The sequence below is a fragment of the Gasterosteus aculeatus genome, chromosome 3 (assembly GCF_964276395.1).
Source record: "Gasterosteus aculeatus chromosome 3, fGasAcu3.hap1.1, whole genome shotgun sequence".
NCBI lineage: Eukaryota > Metazoa > Chordata > Actinopteri > Perciformes > Gasterosteidae > Gasterosteus > Gasterosteus aculeatus.
This window is the reverse complement of record NC_135690.1, coordinates 6,461,183-6,483,478: the sequence shown is the minus strand read 5'-3', so window position 1 is coordinate 6,483,478 and position 22,296 is coordinate 6,461,183. Positions and strand designations below refer to the sequence as shown.

At 42.0% G+C, this 22,296-nt stretch overlaps 1 protein-coding gene and 1 long non-coding RNA gene across 2 annotated transcripts; both read right to left on the bottom strand.

Moving 5' to 3' along the window:
• Positions 1-223: 223 nt before the first annotated feature.
• On the bottom strand, positions 224-6,097 carry LOC120816441 (tissue factor). Its single transcript, XM_040172045.2, has 7 exons — positions 5,809-6,097; positions 4,197-4,311; positions 3,217-3,306; positions 2,793-2,902; positions 2,336-2,514; positions 1,708-1,873; positions 224-499 (listed from the first exon to the last, which is right to left on the bottom strand). Exons 1-7 carry the CDS (start codon positions 5,870-5,872, stop codon positions 366-368), a joined length of 858 nt encoding a protein of 285 aa, XP_040027979.2. The 5' UTR covers positions 5,873-6,097; the 3' UTR covers positions 224-365.
• A 2,977-nt stretch (positions 6,098-9,074) lies between these two features.
• On the bottom strand, positions 9,075-17,662 carry LOC144405469 (uncharacterized). The gene is made up of 2 exons (XR_013467075.1): positions 17,137-17,662; positions 9,075-14,625 (listed from the first exon to the last, which is right to left on the bottom strand). It is a non-coding gene; the product is annotated as an uncharacterized LOC144405469 (long non-coding RNA).
• Between the last annotated feature and the right edge of the window lie 4,634 nt (positions 17,663-22,296).

The following is a 22,296-nucleotide window of genomic DNA, read 5'->3' as shown; positions in this document are numbered from 1 at the left end:
ACAAATGTAAAAGATGAACAAGATGTTCAATACATATAACAGATATGATTCAAATACTGACGAGCCGTCATATCTTAAGGAGCTTATAATTAGGGCAATTAGATATTTAGGTCAATAGATTACAAATTAAATGATTAATTGCACACTGTCCGAGCAAGCTGCACACGTTCCTCTAAATGTAAATGAAAAATAACAATAAAAATGACGACAATAAACAAAAGAATAGTATAACCACGTAAAACCAGGTTTATTAGAAACAAAGACAATAGAAGAGAGACCAGCTCCCTGTGTTTGTAAGACGATCACACAATCACACACTCACACACACACACACACACACACACACAGGCACATATGCACACACACTAAACAGGTGCTGATGACTGAGACGTGTTTTTTTGTCTGTAGCGTCTGCAGCAGAGGAAGGTCACCGTAATGATGATGCCGAAGACTGTGAGCAGGATGAAGACTACACCGACCCACGCTCCAAGGGTTAGCTCTGGCAACACAGTGAGAGTCACAGTTAGACCGATGGATGTGTAAGATCTGCCCCCAGCTTCCAAACCAGTAGGGGGCAGCATGTCCCCTCTACTATTGGGTGTTCACTGCTAACTAACACCAGTGTACATTTATAGGTAAATCCATAGTGACTGAATTAGAGCTATTTTCTAACTGCTATTAACTCGTAGATTTAACATAGTAAACTAACAAAAGCGTCAGCGTCCGCCCTATAGCGTCAAGGAGGCGGAAGAACCCCGGGGCCCTTCTACTTCTCTTAGTTACTGTCGCCTCTGGCGCAGAGGATGGCCAAGGCTACTTGGTTAGCATGCTCATTTGATAAGCCATTTTAGTAACACAATACATTGACGTCCTTTTTTAATGTTTAAACTACAACTCTGAACATTGTACATTTGAATGCATTTAAGAGTTGTTAATCACTAGTAGGATGTTTTAATATGAGTTTAGATCAGACAACATGTATTTTCCATGCCGCCATTCCATGCTGTTTTTAAAAAAAAAACAGATAAAGGAACATTTCTTTGATATTTCAGCTTTTTTTATGTGAAAAGATTTATCTTCGATTTCTCATCTACTTCAATGGAAATTCCTGTAGGCTAGAGGGATACGCAGTGTTTTTAGGATGAGAAAGGTGTTGTAAACGCACCATGTGGGGCCAGAGGAAGGACTCAGAGGCTTGACCACAAAGTATGTCAACTTAAGCACTCTCTCATTACTCAGACAATAAACCTCTTATCCAAAAAAGCCGCAAGCAGGACTCATGAGTCATCATTTCATCATTTCAGTCAACATGTGCATTCCTTCGTTTCCTGGAATTGGAACCAATGCCGCTTTCCCTTCAGGAACTCTGGTGGTGACCCCGATCCATCTGAGTCTTTGCCCACATGATGACTGAGTGGGCTGACTTAAAGTGATGCTTTCCAAATCAAATCTTTAGCCCCGGACCTGCTTCCATCTATGAAGCTCTAGGTTCTCCTGCTGCCTCTAGCGTTAACATATCAGCGACGCTGTTTTGTTTACACTACACGTCTTTTTAAAATGAACTTAGTTAGCTTACAAGAGTATTTTTTGGTGATATGGTATAATACAAACTGTAAAGTGGGCCCTGTGTGTCAATACCAATCCCAGAGGCGCACTGTGGGTATTTGGAATGTGGGTGGTGGTGCAGTGTGTACAAAGTGTGTGCACCTTGCACGACGCTACTGCCTTCGGGAGTACACTGCTGGTTGCTCCAGGCTCCCTGCTGGGTGCTTTTGGATCTGGAGGGGATGAAAGCTGCCACCATGAAGCAGTATCTCTGTCCTGCATCCAGCTTTGACACCTCTGCTGTACTGGAGTCAGATATGATGTCTCTCTGCGAGGTAAGAAGGAAACATGAGTGTCACTCACCATTCAGACGTTTATTCATTCTTGATTTCATGAACACATTTATATATATTTCAAATCTAAAATCGAAATTGAAATCCCCTTGAGAGTGAACCAACACGTTTTTGAGACATCACATCAGTCAGTACTTTGCTGACATCCAATAAGCTTCTGTAGGTTCTCCATTCGAGTATCAGCTTTGGCACATTTATGTATTATGTCCTTATCTTATGTTTGGGTTGACCTTGGAGGAGCCTCCTCGTGTCTATGGGTCTCAAAGGCGAGCTTGAAGTTTCATACAGGACCCTTGAGTCACCGTTATTCGTTTTCATTGAATACTGTCTTCAGACAATCAGGCAAGTATATCAATGGAAATAGTTTGCCAATACTTTGCCGGGACTCTGTATGACCGAGCTGCATGTTTCTGTCAGTGTCAGAGCTGATACTGTACCTTGCCTGTGTTTCCAAACCGGTGGTAGCTGATCTTATACTTGAGGTCGTTCTTGAGAATGTCTCTGAGGGTGAGTTGCTTCTTGCCGTCACGAGAAGCACTCAGAAGGTCTGTGATGGTGACCAGGACTCTGCTCTCATCCACGACCGTTACGTTGAAATTCGCTGCACTGATGTTAGCTGAAGAGATGATGAGGTCATGTTTACTCATGTCGGGTCAACGTGTTTCTCCTCTAGCAATGATTAAATACGCAGAATTAACAACAATCAAAATAGCCACTAAGGTGAAGAGTAGAAGAGGAATTTTGGCAAACATACCAAAACATAGAAAAGGATATAGTATCATACGTCATAAGAAAACCGATATACTGTAGCTCATATGATTAGAGACTGCTCACCTCTGAAGTGTGTTAAATATGGATTATTTGGGTTTTTTTGCGTGTGCATGCAGTACCTACTCTCTCTATAGGGGTTGAAGGGAGTGGATTCAGTGTAAGGGAACTCTCCCAGGTCAAGGCCGTTATAGTCGTCCACATCAGGCTCTGTTTGGATCTTGACAATGTAGCTCCTGTCAATCACAAATACATGATTGTGGGTGGGATATACGTAATATATACTCAACATGCATGCTGTTTGGAGTTTCTGTTGCGAAACAAGGCCAACGGTCAGAAGTCTCAATTACTGTACGATCCACTGAGATTCTTCTAAAAGACAGGACAAGAATTTCCTCAAATTAACTAAGGATGATAATGTTAAAGTCAGTTTGTAGAAACTAGAAGGAGTACGATATTATATAACTTACTTAGTGAACACACCCAAGAGATAAGCTCCATTGAAACGTAACAAGTCATTATTCAGGTCTTGAAGTGACAGAGGACCTACCTGTCCCAGGGCCGGAGCTGGTCGGTCAGATCACATTCTGAATGGGATATTCCAATGCATTGTAAACTCTGAGTCCAGTCAGTGTCCTCGCTGATAGACACGTGCAAAAATACAGAAAAACAGGAGAACAATGACACGAGACTGCTCACTCAGTGGCGCCTTCTGTCGCTGACATGCAGGACAGTAGCACATTACACATTACATATTACGAATAGATAGCGAAAGGAAGAAATACAAATAAATATTTTAAAACCTTTAGAAAAATCTTATCAAACTTATTTCCTCTGTGTTTATGACTTACTGAATGAAAAGTTTACATCGGGAGAATCTTTTGAAGCAGCATTAATTGAAGGAACTCAGTTGGTGGAGCACTTCAGCCACCTGTGGCCAAAACAAGTATTGTAGCCACTATTTGTTTCCACATGTTTTCACACAGAAAATAAATGAAAAATAGTCCTGGCAAAACTTTCCTTTCACCTGGTCACGAGTAATACATTTTGGAGAGAAGCACCTTGGATCAGACTTTTAAAATAGAATAATCATCAGAATCTCACTTGTCCCTCAAGAAGTCCTCTGTAGAAATTGCTTTTTGTTATGGGAAAAATGAAGTGAACTTCAAGACAATCCAAACAATCCTGCCTTTTCCCTCAGAGCCCAACAGAATGATGAAAAACACTTGGATGCTCATTATCATCCATTGTTTTTTGTAGCATCAAAAGTAGCCTTGGTTTTAAAAAGAAACGTCTACACTAAGCAGGATAATTCTAGTCTTTATTCTTGTCTTTCCGTGTAACAAACTTTCATATTTGTATGTTTAAAAAAAATGAGCAGCAGAAGTACAGCGGGAAAACGGGACCCCAAATGTGAAATATATTCTAATAGAATTAAAAGCGGTATTGTTTTCCTATCATTTAAAATTGTCCAATGTCATGTACAAATTCTGAATGACAGATTTATTGTGTGTGAGTGTGTGGACTCACCTAGAGTACGAGACAGTGTATTTGTAATCAGAAGGCTTGATAGTCCAGGCGACGATGATTTTAAAGTCCAGAGACATCCAGCGTACATTCTCCGCTTTCGGCAAAACGTTCCCATCTATGAAAACACAACATTCATTTTCTTCTCTACAATATTCTTACCTGGTTTTGTTTTGCTAGTGTAGGATCACAACAAATAAAATTCATATCCACTTTGATGGATCTGTTGGAGAAACCCTGATCCCACCTCCTCTTGCGCCTCTTTCTTATAAACAGACAGTAACTCAAGTGAGCTGTAGTGACCAACTTATTAAGTTTGAAGCACTGGGTGTCCTGCACCTTTCTGTGACATTTTGTTCTCATTACGTTTATTTGTTGCATTGCCAAAAACAATGTTGTGGAACATTTGCTTTGACTCATTCTGTGCTTCAACTTTTCCACGCGAGAAAAACGCTGCGTCATGATTAACTAAATTCCATCATGCCACATTTACTGATTACAGGTCAACTGAAGAATGTTGCCACTGCGCAGGTTATTTTTTACAAAGATCATGACCCTTGCTTGAAAGATAACTTATGACAACTTCAACATTAGTTACATTTCCAGTATGAATAAACGTCTCACATGGATTTTATCTCCAGTGTTCACACCTGGAATTTTATTTTATTTGTCTTTTAGACCTCAAGCTAATTCATAAAACCAAACAGAAAAAAACAAGTGGTATCTTCATTAAATGTATAGCTCCTCTCTGTCCATTATCTATCTGACACAATATGAAATAGTTCCATCGTAGTCAAACACAGCGTAGTCAAACACGAGCTAAACAACGTTTGAGATGACCCGTGGTTGCCTTGGCGCCGCAGACTCAAGTCTGACAATCTAACAAAGCCTAACACAACGTTAGAAGGAAAAAACAGTCTGGTGGATTGGGGTGGGGACAGAACATTTCTTTTAAATTCAAAATGTTGTGTAGCCAAGGCTGACGTATGCGTACATGAGTCTGAAATAATGTATCTGCACAGCCCCCTGTAGAGAAAACATGACGCTGTGACCGTAAGGGTGCCCTCCCAATGGATAACATATAATGAAGGGCTCTATTTGTTGCCTGTCTGGTGGAGAAAACGTGTCCTTTTGGTGCCTCTACAGTGTAGAAAACACAAGGATGTGCGTTCCAGAGTTTCCTTCCAGTGGAGAAAACATAAAGACGTGCCCTCAAGGGACCCCATCAAGTGAAAAAATATGACTAACTGCTATCTAGGGTGCCCTCCAAGTAGATAAGAATGAATGACGTGCCCTCTAAGGTGCCTTTCCACATGCAGCCCGCCATATGAACCAAGACGTGCCGTCCAGAGATACATTCCAGTGGAGAAAACATGATGCCCTTCATGCAAAAACCATTGTGCACGCTGGGGCTCCAACTCATGCCTCTTTTTATCTATCTATCAATCCATCCATCTACTTATCTATCTATCTATCCACTTATCTATCTATCTATCCATCTATCTATCATCCATCTATATGTCCATCATTCTATCTATCTATCTCTCTATCCATACATCCAGATGTCCATACATCCATCCACTTATCTATCCATCAATTTATCCCGTGCTTTTACCTGCAGTAGTGACGGTCCAAGATAGACAGACTCCCAGGTAAAGCACATTTTTGAGAGATGCCATGTTGGAACAACTCGATATCCTTTCTCCCTGAATGCTGAATGTTGTCAGGGATACTTCTAACCCAGCAGAAGTAGCCGTAGGTGAGATGTTCCTCTGGCTTTATGGTGTTCAGATTAGCTGTTTTTTTCCCCCAGTGAACAGGACAGAGAGTCTGGGAGCTTTAAATGGGGGAACTGGGGAACGGTTCACGGTTCCGCCTCGTTCTGCTTACTGATCCCTCCCACTGGCCGGCACACTGATGGGGGAGTGCATAGCGATCTGTTCAGTTTGAACTCCTCCTTTTACCAAAGCACAGATTTAATGAATGTCTTTGGACTGACACAGTAAACTTGGAAAATGTCCCTCTGTGACTGGCCCATGTGTTAACTTACAGAGACGTGAGTGATCACTTAGCAGCGGTTACACCCACACTGAAGCAGTTGAATCTTGCTTGTGGGAAGCAGAGTCTCCCCCCGTGTCTCTCATTGAGTGTCTGTGAAAGCCAAACAGCTTGAGGGTGCGTTGCCTTGACTGCTGATCCAAGTGGTTTACTTCAAGATCTGTTCTTAGTTTTAGCTCAGCAGGAAACTTGCTCTTTCTGAACTTCAAGAACATCAACACCCGAGACTCAGAACAGTAATCTAGTCTGTTATTACAATGGGTTATAATACTAATACACATTATTAAAGGTCAACTGTGCAGGAATCTAATAACAAAACAAACTTCTTACACGAAATATTAATTATTACTTCCTACGAGTTTGACCCACTTGATTTGGGTTTCAGTCTGCTTTGTGTTTTTATGTGGTGCTTTTGGGAATTTTTAGAATCTACCACACTGTAAATGCGATTTAAATTCTCACCGGGATTATCTTGGCTAAACAAAGGTTAAATACAGAAATAAAAATGTATTATCTGCAACCCGCGGCCTAAATTTTCTCTTTACTTCTATGTCTGGTTATTTATTATATACTCGCCCTTTAAACAGAATAAACCCATTTCCAAGGATTTTTGCATTTTTTATTGAGAAAAATAGCAACCCCAAACTTTGCTTTTGCATTCATGAAACATCCCTCAGCGCTATTATCCCCTGGGACAGGAGAGCAGCCAAGGAATGTGGGACTGAAGTGGAAACATACTCAGTAAGCATTTGCAAAGAAAAACGGAGGTACATCTGGATTCTCGATAAAATGATTTCATCTATTTAAGGTGATGGCATGGGTCAGAATTCTGCAGTAAAACATTGTGACCTGAGCGAGTGTGTGGGAACAGCATCCATGTGTGTCAAAGGGGGGAAACCTCCTGGAAGCAATTAGAAACCATGTGACTGTTCTAGTTGGACACACACACATACACTGAATAACACACTGTATCACGATTGTGTTACTCAACCCTCATTCCTTAAAACTCCTTTTCAACTTGTTTTGGCAGCACTTTTTCTTAATGCCGCCCAGATTGCTTTTTAAATCAACACGCTAAAGAAAACAAACATGGCAGTAAATCCAGTAGTTTAATCACAGTCTGACTAAAGGTTACTAAAGTTACCATACAAGCAAAAAACTGCACCACAAGTAAAAGTTCTGCTTGTAAGTTATAAAGTAAAAGCAGGCAAATATCACCTGTGCAGAGAAATGGCCTCTGTGAGTCCAAAGTATCTATTTTACCCCATATATGTGTATATGTATATCATTTTCTTTGCTCGTGTTTAAGCATTTAACTTGAGGTGTAGCACATTTTATGACAACAGTCATATTAATCTGCTACTTATGGTCTCAATCTGTCCATGTATGTACTGTCCATAGGTAGATGTAGGGTAAAGTTTGTTTTAGAAGAATAGAATTGAATATGAATAAGTCTGTTTTGACCATTTTCATGGTCAAAGTAAAACAAACGACAGCATTACTGGAAACGATACCGAGTGACAGCTGCTTTGAATCAGTGGGGAATCTGCTTTTATTACCTTCTTAAAGCTCTTCCTAGAGGCAAACATTTGGACACAATTTGTATGAACACTGTGGCCCCGAAAGTAAAGCGCATAAAAAACAATGTTGGTACCTTGCGTCAGAATACAAGCTTTATCTATGTGCAGATCACAGTCATGTCTACCTACGATATCATCTGCAGTTAAATACCACAGGATTCCATGTATACGACTATATTGGAATTGTCTCCAATTTGCCGAAGGCGGAAAACGTACGCAGGCTCATTTATTTTGGCCTGTTGTAGTTAGTTTGAAAATATTTTTCAAGTTTCCCTTCCAAAAGATCTGTTAAAGACCAATGATGTAACCTGAGACCTCACGCTCATAAACTAAGAGGGGATGTCTCCCCCGCCCAACCCTGCTAAATAAATACATCTGGTAGCTGTCAGCGATGTAGAAAGGTGGAAGCGTGAACAATTGAGAACTGAGAGTACAGTGACGGTCTTAGTAGAATATTTAAACTCTCCCCACTACTCTCTCATGGTTTAGACTGGGCTAGCTCGGCTGAAGTTGTGTTCGGCTCAGTGTAGAGGAGGGGTCTCAAACTCAAATCAGGTACGGGCCAGATGCAGCCCACCTCGACCGAACGCGGGCCAGACCATTACGGCCGACGAAGACCCGACATCACCATTGATTCGTTCACGACAGTCCTTTTAGAGTCAATCAGACATTACAGTTTTTGGTACATGTCTCAGATTATAATTGAAATTCTCAAAACTACCTGTTCAATCTTGACATCATGGTGTGACTTGAGCGCATCAAAAAAGCAGTTTCTCATTTCTTTGAACAAGTTTTTCAGTTGTCCTACTTTATCAATTGCTTATGTCATGTTGATCAAAATGTATTATAATGGTTTTTTGTTAAAGAGTCTGACCGCCCACAACATCTAGGCATTAGTTCATCGCATAAGTCTTTACATGCAAAATGTCTGAACAAGTTGTCATAATATGTCGAGCATATTTCTGTACATTTCCATTAGATTTTTTCTGACCTAAATCTGTCCTAAATTGGTAAAATGCCCCCAGGTGAATCTTGACTTTCTCATTAAACATTAAATTGTCAACAATGACAATGGAAGGACAAGGAGTTGGACGGAGTCAACAGCGAAGAAGGAGAAGGATGAGGTTGAGGTTGCGTAGCAGAGGAGTATATTAGCCCACGTTGGTTTTACGCATGTGCGACAAGGTTGGTAGACCATGTAAATATAACTGTTAGACATCACTTTGTTTTAATTATACAGCCATTTTCTTTTCTTTTTTTGTATCTGCATGCTTTTACTTCCATTTTTATTTTTTGCATGTTTTGATTATCTGTGTGTGGTGGTTAACATAGTATTGCAGATGCGGTTTTATTTGTTACTTACCTTATGTTTAAATTTGTCTATTTGAATAGAGGTGCACCTCTTTGACTGGGCTTTTACGGTGTCTTTTAGATTCAGTCATTTTAGACATTGTTTTTATTTTGAGGTTGACTGTTTTGAGATTCAGAGTGGAACACATTGTATTTTAGTTAAAGAGTTGTATGCTACTGTGGCGCACACGCCACCTTCACTGAGGAACCACCTTTTGGTTGACAAGCAATTCAACAGTTCAGTTCATTATTCTACAACATCCAGGAAAAACAGCTAACAAAGCTGGAACTTACCGCCTCCTCACTCATCCTCTGGGATTCGGATCAAATTTCGTTCCGCTAAAGCTAAACAGCAGCTGTCACCATCAGATAAGCGGGTGTAAAGATATCTGATCTATTGCCAGTCTGTACAGGATGGGGATTGAGATGCTTGAGCATCACGCTGTGGTTTGTGTGAAACCAAAAGGCTAAGATTAATCCTGGAGTCTCGTGTTCAATCAGCTGGCGCTCTGATCCGAAATAAACGTGTTAAATGTGTTATTCGTGGTCTTCTGAATGTGTTGTGATTTCTATTAACATACATTACTTGGACAAGTTGGATTTTAAACCCTACTATTGCAGTTGTTTTAGATGGTTAGAAATGGTTGGTGTTGCAACACATGTTTCTTCTTCCTGCACCACGATGCCCATTTCTGAACAACGCTTTGGATGAACAATCACTAATATTGAAACGTGAGAGGATGTTTCGGGCCAGATCGAACTCCTCAGCTTTCCCTGACGAGTACCTACATGAGAGTTATGCAACGGTGGCGCATGGGGTAGAGAGGGTGCACCTAACCGCAAGGTTTGCTGTTCAACCCTAGCTTCTCCATGCTCCATTTCAAAGTCATATGCAATGTAAGTCGCTTTGGATAAAAACGTCAGCTAAATGACCTGTAATGTAATAGATTTACTAGATGGAATCTGTTATTTGTGCAGACTGCAGCACCACACATCGTGAAGCCACGCTTTCACCATCACAGATGGTCTGTGTGGCACTGCGCTTTTTCGTAGGTATGTTTTTATATGCCAAAACTGTAATTAAAGGCACTATTTGCCGTACTGTCAGAATGTGTTTAGCACTGAATTCCTTGGCACACATCTTCAATTCAAGTAATTTTATTTTCTATAGCCCAAAATTACGAATTTGCCTCAGAGGGCTTTACAGTCTGTACACATACGACATCCTCTGTCCCGGAATTACCTTCCCTGGCCACAGAAGAATGTGTTACATCAAAGAGGATTTCCACAAGATTGCAGGTAACATAAAAGCGTTACGTTAGAACAGTCACCAGATACTGGGACTATTTTGTGTTACAGGTTTCCCGAAAGTCATTTGTGAGCTGAACTGCACACACCTCCCCATTAAATGCCCCTCATGGGCCTATGAGGGGGACTATGACAACAGAAAATCCTTCCACAGTATCAATGTTCAGGTAAAACTGATTTAGTTACTGTCAGCTAGCCCACATGTATTCTGTGCATTAAATGTGTACTGAATAGGCAATCTGTGAGGCTTCCGACACCATTACTAATGTGGAGGCAAAGTGGCCTGGGTCTGTCCATGACTCAGTTTTTATGTCCAGTACCATTTCCCAGCAACTATTACAAGGTAGGCTGAACACATTTTACTGAAACACAATTACGTCAAAGGTTATACTTCTATAATGCTTACGGTTTGTATTCTCTGGTGTTCTTCTGGGAGACAAGGGTTGTGCCTGTGAGACGTACCTTCTCACTCCCCTTGTACACCCTCAGACATTAGCACAGCAAGGAAACAATCTTCCCCATGCAAGAACAAGGGCCCAAATTTTAATGGCATTTGGCCTTCTCAGGTCACGTTTTCAGTGTGTCCACCACCGGAGCGTTGCCCCAGATTGGGCCTGTGACATCCCAGATCCTGGAGGCTTCTTCTACTGACGGCAATCTGTGCCTCTGCCAGCTCAATTTTCTTCGCAGTTTGTGAATTCTATAAACCACCTATGTGCAGAATCTTTGCCGATTGGACTCCATCCTAAACCGGGATAATCAAGGGGCCGTGATGCCGAGTTCTGTTTGACAGAATCCCCCCCTGGAGTCCAGACACTGGTGGTGGTGGTGGTGAAGAAGGGTTGATGAAAACCAAGACAAGTGAACAAACAGTGTGTTTACATGATGGTATAATTGGAATCTTTGGTTAGTCGGACTATGCTATCTTTCTGGGGGAGGTGCTATTATCCCAATATACATGGCAGTGAATATATCGAATCATTGGCCGAAAGCATGTCATATCCGATACGATAGGTGGCGCTGTTTTCATTACAACTAGTTGTGATACAGCCATTTCCGCTTCACCGCTTCACCACTACCAACAACTACCAACAACAACAACATCAACATTACGAGAAAGATGGCGAACGGAGAGCAAGGTGAAGCTACATCCCTCTACTATTTGTGCATGATGTTAATAGGAGCACAGCGAATGCGAATGGCGCTATTGGCTGATTTGATAACGGAGAGAAGACGCCGTCGGGATCTCAAGCATGCGCAAAGACGCAAAGTCCAGTTCCTCATCCGATTCACCGTTACATGCCGCAATAGTCGAACTATCAACTGGATCGGATTGAGTTATCCAGGGGTGTTAGTCGGATCGTAGTCGGGCCGCACATAGTCGGTCAAAGGTGTTTACATGAAACGGATAATTCGATTTCAGTCCGACTAAGCCAGTTATTCGAATCTATGTAACCACGCTGAATTTCTTGCTCAAGCACAATGAGCCATGCAAACTATGGAGAGAACACGGATCGAACCGCACTGTGAAACATCACAGCCCTGTTTAAATATGTCCACTTACTTCTTCTAACACTTAGTCACAAAATTCCGCTATTTCAATAAAATACTCAATACTCAAATTCCCACCAAATGTGTTTTGATCTCTAATTTATTCTTGTGAGGATTTCGCCCCGACAAAACACACAGAAAGCCCTGTCCAGTTATTTACTGACGTTTGTCATGTGTAATGAAGAGAGAGAGAGGCAGATAATTTAAAGGCAGTTTTACCGTTCTACAAATTAAATTTGAGTTCACTAGTTTTGTTTAATTTAATCAATTATTGAAATGAAAGGTAGGTTTTACGTTGAGCTAAATGCCAGTCTGGTGAGGTATATTGTGGTATATTATTAGTGTAATGCTGCTTATGCTTCAACTGTCAGAAAACAGTCAAATGTTTCGGCTTTATAGAGATTAAGTCACTCTTGAATATTATGCACACCATTAATTCATCTCATTAAAAAGAAAAGAAAAGAAAGACTCCAAAAGCAGAAAGACAGGAAATATATCCTACTGTGTTTTTATTTATTTGATTTTTAATATTTTTAGTTTCCTGAATATTTTGGCAATGGGTGCCCTTTTGTTTTGGTTTGAGCATCTGTCCCCCAAAATGTCTGCGCACGTGCCTGCTTAAGAGGTCTTCCCACACATGTTTCATGGGATTTATGGGTTGTGGAGTTGTGATGTTGAAGTTGGACTGGAGCCTTGTTTATACAAGCGCAGAATCTCTCAACATCCTCAATGCCTTGGGAGTGAGCTGCCATCGGATCCAGATGAACAGAATATTTCCCAGATATGCCCCAAAGATAACATCCAATGTTGCTCCATCAGTCTTCACTCCCGAGTTACCAAACCATTAAAACATTACAAAGGGTATTTGATTGAAGACTTCGAGAAAATTATGAGTTACAAAGGCACATTTTATATTTACATGGTTTAAAGGTGAGGTGTGTATTTTCTTCATTCGTTAAGGTCCATCATCCATGGACAGTTGTTTAGTCAACTTCAGGGTTATGATAAAGGTGACATTAACAGCGAGGATGCATTTTATAGGGTACTGCAAAAGTACATTTTAAGTGGTTTGGTTTAGTTTGGGAAAACCAGAGAATGACCACTGTTTGAACATTTAACATTTAACTTATCTGTTTGCAGCGGAAGCATTACAACTAATAAGGCTAATGATTGCAGTGCTTGTAGCCTCTTCCTCTGTTTGGAGACAGGTGTACGCATCCCGCCGCTTTGTGGCGGCCACATCTACCGAATAAAGACCAACGAAGGAGCCTATTCCACGTTTGCTTCATCAGCACGAGGGCTTTCCGAAAGCAGATGTTTGTGAGAGTAATCCAGCTCTAAAAACGGAACAAAACCACGAAGTGCTCTGAAGAGTCTAAAGCAGAGCTGATATGATCTGTGTGCAAAGGTTTTACATCAGCTGTAGCGGGCGGAGACAGCGAGAGGTTAAGCCCTCATTATAGCTCAATACGTCATGGATTCATGTTTTACAGTCAGCTTAAAGGTACATGTGTCATCTCCCCGGGAACATTGGAAACTAAAACAACAACTAGTTGAGTCAACCTGGCTGGTCTTCTTTGAACACGCTTCATTTATAAACTGTAATTTAAAACTAATTTCTGTGAAGCACGTATGGAGGCGTATGTCGTGGCTGATGCCAGAGATGAATTATTGAGTTAATTATTTGGAGGAGTCTTTGAGGCTTCTGGAAACGCCATCGAGCATTAGCGGTTGTATTACAAAAGCAGCTTTTGAAACATGATTATTGTCTATCTCGGTGACAGGATGTATGCCAATCATTTATTGTAGTGACCTGTCTGGATATTGCAGATGACTGCGAGGTTACAGCATCAGAAGCGCACAGTCATGTCTGCTGAGGTCGGTGGACACATGTAGTCAAACTAAGGCTGAGACATAGATGCGTAATTCAGACAGTGAGTCAGAGGCATGAGCGACTGGGAGGATCCGCCATGGACCTTTTCATCGCCATTCCGTTGGGATGCAACAAGCTCACTTTAGTTACTGCATCAACAAACAATGCAACAGGAAATACAAAGGGCCCCATGTAGTGTCTATGTTAAAAAGATTGATTACATTGTGGTTGGCTTTTGTGGGTGTTATATAAGCACAATCCATTTACCATGAGCCTTCCAATAGAGCACTACCGGCATTCTTTTCACCAATATCCCCGAGAAAGGGAGGACATACTGCTGAAATATAACTTCATAAAAAAAGAGTTTCTCCAGACTGGGTGTCTATGTTTCTTGAAATCTGTCATTTCCTACTGTAACAAGCCAAAGTGAGGCGGAGCTTAAGTCCCACAGGCGTACAATCAAGGCAGTACAGAACAGGGGGGCTATTGCAATAGTAGAATAAAGAAATCCAGAATAACTGAAAAGCCGCACCTTGACTTGATCGGCTCATTGCAGCTTAAATCGGTTGCACGTTTGCCGAGCCAGGATGAGAAGGGGGAGCTAAGTCAGTCCTGGTGTACATAACTGCGCTGCAGCTGATGAGGAGACTGGGTCACTGGATTCCAGAAGGCCTGAGGTATCGCGTGGATTGTATGGAAATGCATAGTAAGCCTATAATGGATGAGAAGTCCATCCATCCATCCATCCATTGTCTAACCGCTTATCCTGCACACAGGGTCGCGGGGGGCTGGAGTCCATCCCAGCTAACTTCGGGCGATAGACAGGGTACACCCTGGATTGGTCGCCAGCCAATCGCAGGGCTACACAGAGACACACAACCATTCCCACTCACATTCACACAACTACGGACAATTTAGAGTCACCAATTAACCTGATCCCCAGAGCATGTCTTTGGACTGTGGGAGGAAGCCGGAGAACCCGGAGAGAACCCACGCAGACACGGGGAGAACATGCAGACTCCACACAGAAAGGCCACTGGGTGGAATTGAACCCAGGACCTTCTTGCTGTGAGGCAACGGTGCTAACCACCACGCCACCGTGCCGCCCCTGGATGAGAAGTCAGTTCAGTTTATTCATTGTTCCAGAAGGGCAAACTGTATGCAGCAGGAAGACATCAGATGGAACTTAAGCGGTAGTTCTACTGTAGAAGCGGAGATTGGCTGCACTCAGGAGTATGCGACCAATAGAGGCGGCGCTGTGGCTCTAAACCAATCATATAGTTGCTGTCAAACATTTTAAAGGGTTGTCTCTGTTGCTGTCAGGTGTCATATCAGTGCGAAACCGGATGCGACCCTCCTCCACCCCCAGGCACCTCCAGCAGCTATCAGGCAGTCAGCGTGGTTACATGGATTCGAATAACTGGCTTAGTCGGACTGAAATTGAATTATCCGTTTCATGTAAACACCTTTGTCCGACTACATGCGGTCCGACTACGGTCCGACTAACACCCCTGGATAACTCGATCCGATCTTATAATAACTTATACTGGATCAGTACTGGATCAGTGATCGGGGCTGGCTGTCTCATGTACAAACAATGCGGCAGGAACGTCAGGGGCCTGTTTCAGAAAGGAGGTTAAGTGAAAACTCTGAGTATGTTAACCCTGAAATGAGGGAAACTCTGAGTTTTCTGTTTCAGAATGGGAGGTATGTTAAACCTGAGAAAGCAGAGTAAGTCAAGCCTGTTTCAGAAAGGAGGTTAAGTGAAAACTCTGAGTATGTTAACCCTGAAATGAGGGAAACTCTGAGTTTTCTGTTTCAGAATGGGAGGTATGTTAAACCTGAGAAAGCAGAGTAAGTCAAGCCTGTTTCAGAAAGAGAGGTAACTTATACTCAGAGTCAGTTACCATGGCAACTTACTCTGTGAACCTAACCTGGTCGGGAGCAGGTTTTCTTCGGGAAACCCAGAGTTTATTTCGTCTCCTCCCCTTTTTTAAAGAGGAAGTGGTATTTAATCACCTCATTCATTCTTTCGGTATTCATTCATTGCGCACATTTCAGTCACGCAGAGCGCATCAAATCAAGTGAATGAAATGGCATGTCCTTTTATGGACGATCCTGTAATTGCCATAATTAGAGGGGAGCAACACCCTGCCCTACAAATACAAGACCCAGAGGAAGACCCCATCAACCCGGCAGATTTCCAGGAGGGAAGGGTAGTCCGGGATATGATATGCCGAAATGTCTTCACAGATTAATACACATTATATCCACCACCACAACCAACCAACCACAAAATAAAATAAAAATGAATAAACACAAAATCACAGCAATTTATATGGTGTTCTTTATTTCCTAAATTGAATTATGTTTTTATATTTCATTTTCAGCTGCTGCCATGTTCTTTTAATGCCTGCAGGATTGCACCTACATGAAAATTAAAATTAGGTTGAATAACACACTGTTCTTCCAGTTTCACTTCTGATATTATAACAGTTGGGCAAGTCACTTATATTACTAACTACAACTGGCTTCTTCAACAGTGTAATTAGATTAATGTAATAATGACTATCTCTAGAAAGTATTGGTCTACTTATTACTAATTACTTTCTAAATCCCATATCAACCTCAACCACTTGAACAATACAAGGAGAGACAAGAAACTGCACTTTTAATGCTTTCAAATAAACATTATACAATTGCATGAATTATTCTTGAAAAAATATATCTTTTTAAATTTGATGTTAAATCCACTATTGTTTTATACATAATTGCTTTATAGTTTATGCAGCATTTAATGCAATTACATCAGATTTTACTTTAAATTACGGAATTAAATTACAGTTTTTAGATTACATAGAAATTAATTACACACAACACTGTATAACAGTAATTCAAATGTAAACGTACGCATTGACTCGAGCAGCTATTTTCATAAGCACATCCAGTTCTGCTGGTGAAAAATATGAAGACCTCTTTTTGTCTGGCGCTATTGCCATGGTGACTCGTAATATCTGCGCTCCATTGATAATGGCTTTTTATAGTTGTGGTGCACGCGCTTAACTCAGAGTAGGTCAACTCAGAGTTGATTGAACTAACTCATTTCAGCTGTTCTGTAACCGAAAACTCAGAGTTTCCCATCTCAGGGTAAGTCAACTCAGAGTTCAAGTTTTAACTCAGAGTTGGTTGAACCTCCTTATTGAAACAGGCCCCAGGACTTCACCTAAATACCTCCCCTGATTGGAGAGGCATCGCCAGGAGATGGGAGATGCTGATGTTAAACAGCTGGCCGCTGCTCTGCCGACGTCCCGCCCCCTCGAACGCTGGCTGGTGAAAATACACAAAACACAGAAACACACAACACCAAAAACCCTCTCCAGACAAACACCTCACGAAGGAGGAGACCTGACCAGCTCATAGAGGATGTTATTATGCATGCTGTGTTTATGTTTACCTGAAGAAGCTTTAAGCCAAAGGTGTGATCATTGAATGTACTGTAGCAGAAAGGAATTCACGAGGGAGGAGCTTGGCTTGAATGTGCAGCCAATCACATACGACAACAGCACAAGCAACCGCCCCCCCTTTTGGAAGATTGGAAGAGCTGAGCTGAAGGAGCAGGCAGAAGCCTCCTGTGAAGACGAGGGGACTTCTCTATTTTGCAAAATATTATACTATTCGTACTTTATTTCACTTTGTGAAGTAGAAGAAGTGTAATTAACGCTTCCGAGTCTGTCGCATGACGCTATGAGGCCCGAAATGAGATTTCAGACATTTGTAACTCAGTCGATATTCCTTTGATATAAATCAAATCCCCAATATGATGACATAAATAGTTCTCATTTAAATCGTTAGGTCCTGATAGGTGTGCAATACACTAAAAGCTAAATTCCCAGTCATTTTATTAAAATGAGAAAGGTGTTGGACCGAAGGCTTGGCGGATACAAAGTATCCCTGTGTTGGATCAGTTGAGGCCTTTACGATTACAATTTGTGAATCATTTAATCAAAATGTGACTTTGTAAATGAAATTCCTCGGCGCATCCTGACAGGAGGGACCATCACGAGTCACCAACAAGCTCCCGAGCAGCACTGAGCAGCTCGCGAGATGCCAAAAGCATCAGTAAATGCGACATGAATCTTTTTCATAAGTGCACCCCCAGCGGTCCGTACACAGGGGAGTACGGTGGGCTCCAAAGAGCCGTCTTCACATCATCAACACTCGTAACAACGCTCTTTTTAGAGTTGAACTTAACGTCCTACTGCAACATGCTCGTCTGTGAGCCGACGGAGACAGTGAACCAGCGCTGTGCAGAGACGTCATCAGGTGCTTCTTCAGACTTTCCCCCATCATACATCCTATCTTACTTTCAACCTGCTAGAGAGATCATCAATATATATGTATGTACCTTACCCATACTGGTATTAAGCCCATGGTAACAAATACACAAATGTTAGTTCACTGACACATAATAAGAGTAAATGTTTTGTATTTTACTGTTACTGTGAAACAATTATCTCATTGGTAAGAGGCCTATAAAAAGCAAGCTTCAAATTATTAGCACTACAAAGAAATATAAGTGAGGACATTTAAACACCAAAGTTCTTGAGTTTCATGTGACTACTAAGCATTGAACACAGACTATATACCATTTAAAGATACATCTTCATAAGCAAAGTGGTTTGAGTGTGATTTGATGTACAAAGGCCTCACCAAGTCAAATGTGTAACATATGTGGCAATACATGGCTTCGGATTCTCATTGAATGTATTACAGAACAAAATAAATGTAAAGCTGGATATGAAAGAGGAATGAATCGCCAACAACATGGGGACAAAATCTGCCATCTCATGTTAATTGATACAAGGACCAGGATGACAGCGTGTCCATATATTTCTCTGTGTTTGCTACACTCTTGTGGCTGCTCACTGAACTCCAACAAGAGCATTTCAGGACATAATGAGATACACACAAGTGGATAAAGCGGGCCTAGTTTATGGTTTTCAGAGAGACGCAAGGACACGCAGACGCAAGAGCCCCTTGCGTGTCCCTTGCATGTCTTTTCACACCTCCTTTTGTGCTTGCGTGCGTCGACCCGTTTTTCTAGGCTTGTGTCAAAAGCTACACAGCCTCCCGCAGCGCGCAAGGCTGCTATTGGTCTGCTAACTACGTCCTTTACGGAGTCTCACATTCCCGCTTTCATAGCGGAATACCGCCATTATTAAAAGGAAGATTTTTGAAGAGAGAATGAATCAGATTGAAGGGCTTTTGTCGGTAGAAATGCGTAAATATGACCACATATACAAGCCGTCATTGGCGGACTATAAGGACTCGCGGATGGCCTCTGATTCATGGAGGGAGATCTCCGCAAACGTCGGAGTAAATGAACAAACCAACGACTTCCACACACAAAGACGTGACTCTCTAGGTCGTCTTCAACAAAAAAACTTTACCTGTTGTTCTGCCGGTGAATTGCTCTCCAACACGCGCAAGACTTTTAGAACTTTGAGTAAATACAACTAAGTAATATGCATTCAGCAAAGGGCCGTGCCAGGTGAAGCAGTGACTCTATTGTTATGTTTCCTGATTCCTGATTAAATATACAAACCAAGCCTGCTTGAAATCTTCCAAAATGGAAATGACCAACTGTTAAAGTGTTGGATGAGAGATGAGCTGTCTCAAGCGTAGCTTTGATGGGGTTAACCAATAAGGTACAGCCTATTACAGGGCTAATCACATACTCACCATGCTGCTGATGATATCACACGCATGAGTAGATGAGTCAGATGAGGACATAGAGTCATAGACACTAGAATAAGTACTAAAATAATAAGCATTAACTAGAAACGCTTCTAGGCCTTTATCACAAGTCAATTCTACTTGATAAGTTCCATCTTACCCCCCAGTCTTTCTCACACACACACACAGTCTATTTTTTTAACAAACTGAGATAGAGACAAATGCTGAACAGATGTAAGTTGGAACCAAAAGAAAATACTTTTTCAAAATGGAATGTTTTGTCTCGTGGGCAGCATATGTTCCGGCATTGACTGATTTATGTAGAAACACAATGTGCTGTTACGTCCACCAAATTTGGCAAAATTTTCAGTATCCTGGATTAGGAGGATAAGAGTCTTCATTTAGTTGAGTTTGAGCGATTGAAGTTGTTTCTAGAGAGAATTACCCTCTTTCTGGAACTTCTTGTGGGCGGGGGTCCAAAACCCAGCTGTCATTAGACCCACTTTCCAGTTTTGCACCATTTAGCAGACGTTGGTGGAGACCAAACCAGATACAAGACAGTGAATATTGGACTTGCATCAATTAGGTGGGCACAAATCTGGACACTGAAGTTGCTCTGTGTTTGCATCTCGCTCAGCAGAGGGCGCCTGAATGAAAGATAACAAAAGGATTTTGGTTTGGATTTTGGTTCGATCAAAAAAAGCTATCAAAACATTGATTGAAAAGCCCTCACGCTCATTTGAGTAGATACCACTGTAAAAAAATACATCTCTGACCCAACGTCAGTATTGTAGGTGCTTCACACTCATGATTATGCAAATTCACATTATCTGCTGCTACTGCCTGAGCTACACATGCAACGTTTGATTCTGTTAGTGTGAAGCACAGTAGAAATGAAGTTGCATTTGTCTCTTTACACTTGTTGTTACTGATCAGAGAGACTTGACCTCATAAGACCAACAGTGAACAGTAGATGTCCAATAACGACACTATTTCATCCCAAAATGGAAATGCCTGTGCCTTTCCTGTGTGTGTGTGTGTGTGTGTGTGTGTGTGTGTGTGTGTGTGTGGGATAAACTTCAGTCATCCATGTGATCCCATTAATACACACTGAGCTCCCTGTATATATACGAGTTGAAGCACAGTGAGAAAACTACTATGCAAGGGTGAAAGTTGTTTTTATGAAAGCACAGAGAACTACCAGACCAGATAACGCTGCTATAACAACCTGTCAATCACACAGTAACTCCCCCATGAAGTATACCCTGCTTCATCATCTATCCGACTCAAAATAGACCATATTTTTACTTCATACTAGAAAATCTTGCATTTACAGCACAAAATGCGTTGAAACGCTGAAAGCTGAGAGCAGAAAGGAATTTAGTAAGGAACATAGTAAATCTGGCAGTTCAAAAACTCTGTGGTCTTCTCAAAATCTCTAAGACCTGTGATAAAGAGAGAGACAGACAGACAGAGAACCACATCAAGTCATCTGTCTATCTCTGTGCATGAGTCACGCAGGCTAGTGACGGCTAGCCAGCTAGCCATGGGGAACCAAATCGTTATATACTTGCAGTTCAAATTTGCACCTTATTGTATCAAACATAAAAACACACAGTCCAATTGTATGTGACAGTTTGTACCATTTAGGGGCAACTGCGGAACTTTGGTAATACAGCGCACAGCCTCAATCTGCAGGTTGGACATTATTCCAACACCTCACCTCCTCCAGACGCTTCGATTGCTGCTCTCCATCCGTCCACCGGAGGCCGTCAGAGCCTCCGTCCTGTCACCTGACTCTCACCTACCTTACTGATATACGCACACTCCATCTATTATTATAATAATAATAACAAGAGCATGTGTTTTCCACACCGACGATATACACTGGTGGGCATTTATAGGACAGGAGGGGGAGCGGGGGGGGGGGGGGGGGGGGTCCTGTAGGATTAGACTAGAGCTGCCTGTGTGATGAAGGGAGCTCCGCTGCCTGTGCTTGTGGGAAAATCTTTTAAAATAATAAAATGGACTCCTGCTCCCTTGTTGTAATGTGGCCCCCCAGCAGCAGCAGGGTCAGTCTGCGGTGTCATCCCCCTCCACATCGAAGGCTTCCACACTTTATTTCCAAAACAAGCATCCACACGGCCTCATCTTATGTGAGAGTCTGTGATGACGGGCCTAGTTTTCCACCGTTGCTAGGTAACAGTGTGGGGGTTTGCCCACATGACAACACCGAGCCCCAGAAACGGTGCACGTGTGTGTACGTGTGTCTGGGTGTGTGTGTGTCGTGGCAGAGAAACAGCTCCGTCTTTGAGAGAAGCGAGCGCACACTCGCCGACTCTCCACAGCTCCGTGCCGTCCATCTGTGGAGACCCGCCTGCTCAGCGCAGCTTGTTGAGAAGAACAAAACATGGAGCTGAATGGCTTCTAATGCATATGACCCACCACAAGTACAGGGGCACCTGGTGGAATCCCTGGCTTAGTATCTGATGTCTCCGCGTGTTTCAACATTGTGTCTGACAGCTTGAACGCCTGCGCAGTCGAGGAGCGGCGCCGGGTCATAACTGTCTATGGGGGTCACGTGGGGATACAAATACTGACCAAGCAAGAGGAAAAAACACAACCTAATAAACATGCTGATTTATTT

Bases quoted from the DNA above. Each gene is read 5' to 3' on its own strand.
- LOC120816441 (XM_040172045.2), bottom strand. From the start codon at position 5,872: ATGGCATCTCTCAAAAATGTGCTTTACCTGGGAGTCTGTCTATCTTGG. The intron at 2,903-3,216 runs GTAGGTCCTCTG...TGTGATTGACAG, and splicing joins CAGCTCCGGCCCTGGGACAG to GAGCTACATTGTCAAGATCC. The intron at 2,515-2,792 runs GTAGGTACTGCA...TCATCTCTTCAG, and splicing joins CTTCAACCCCTATAGAGAGA to CTAACATCAGTGCAGCGAAT.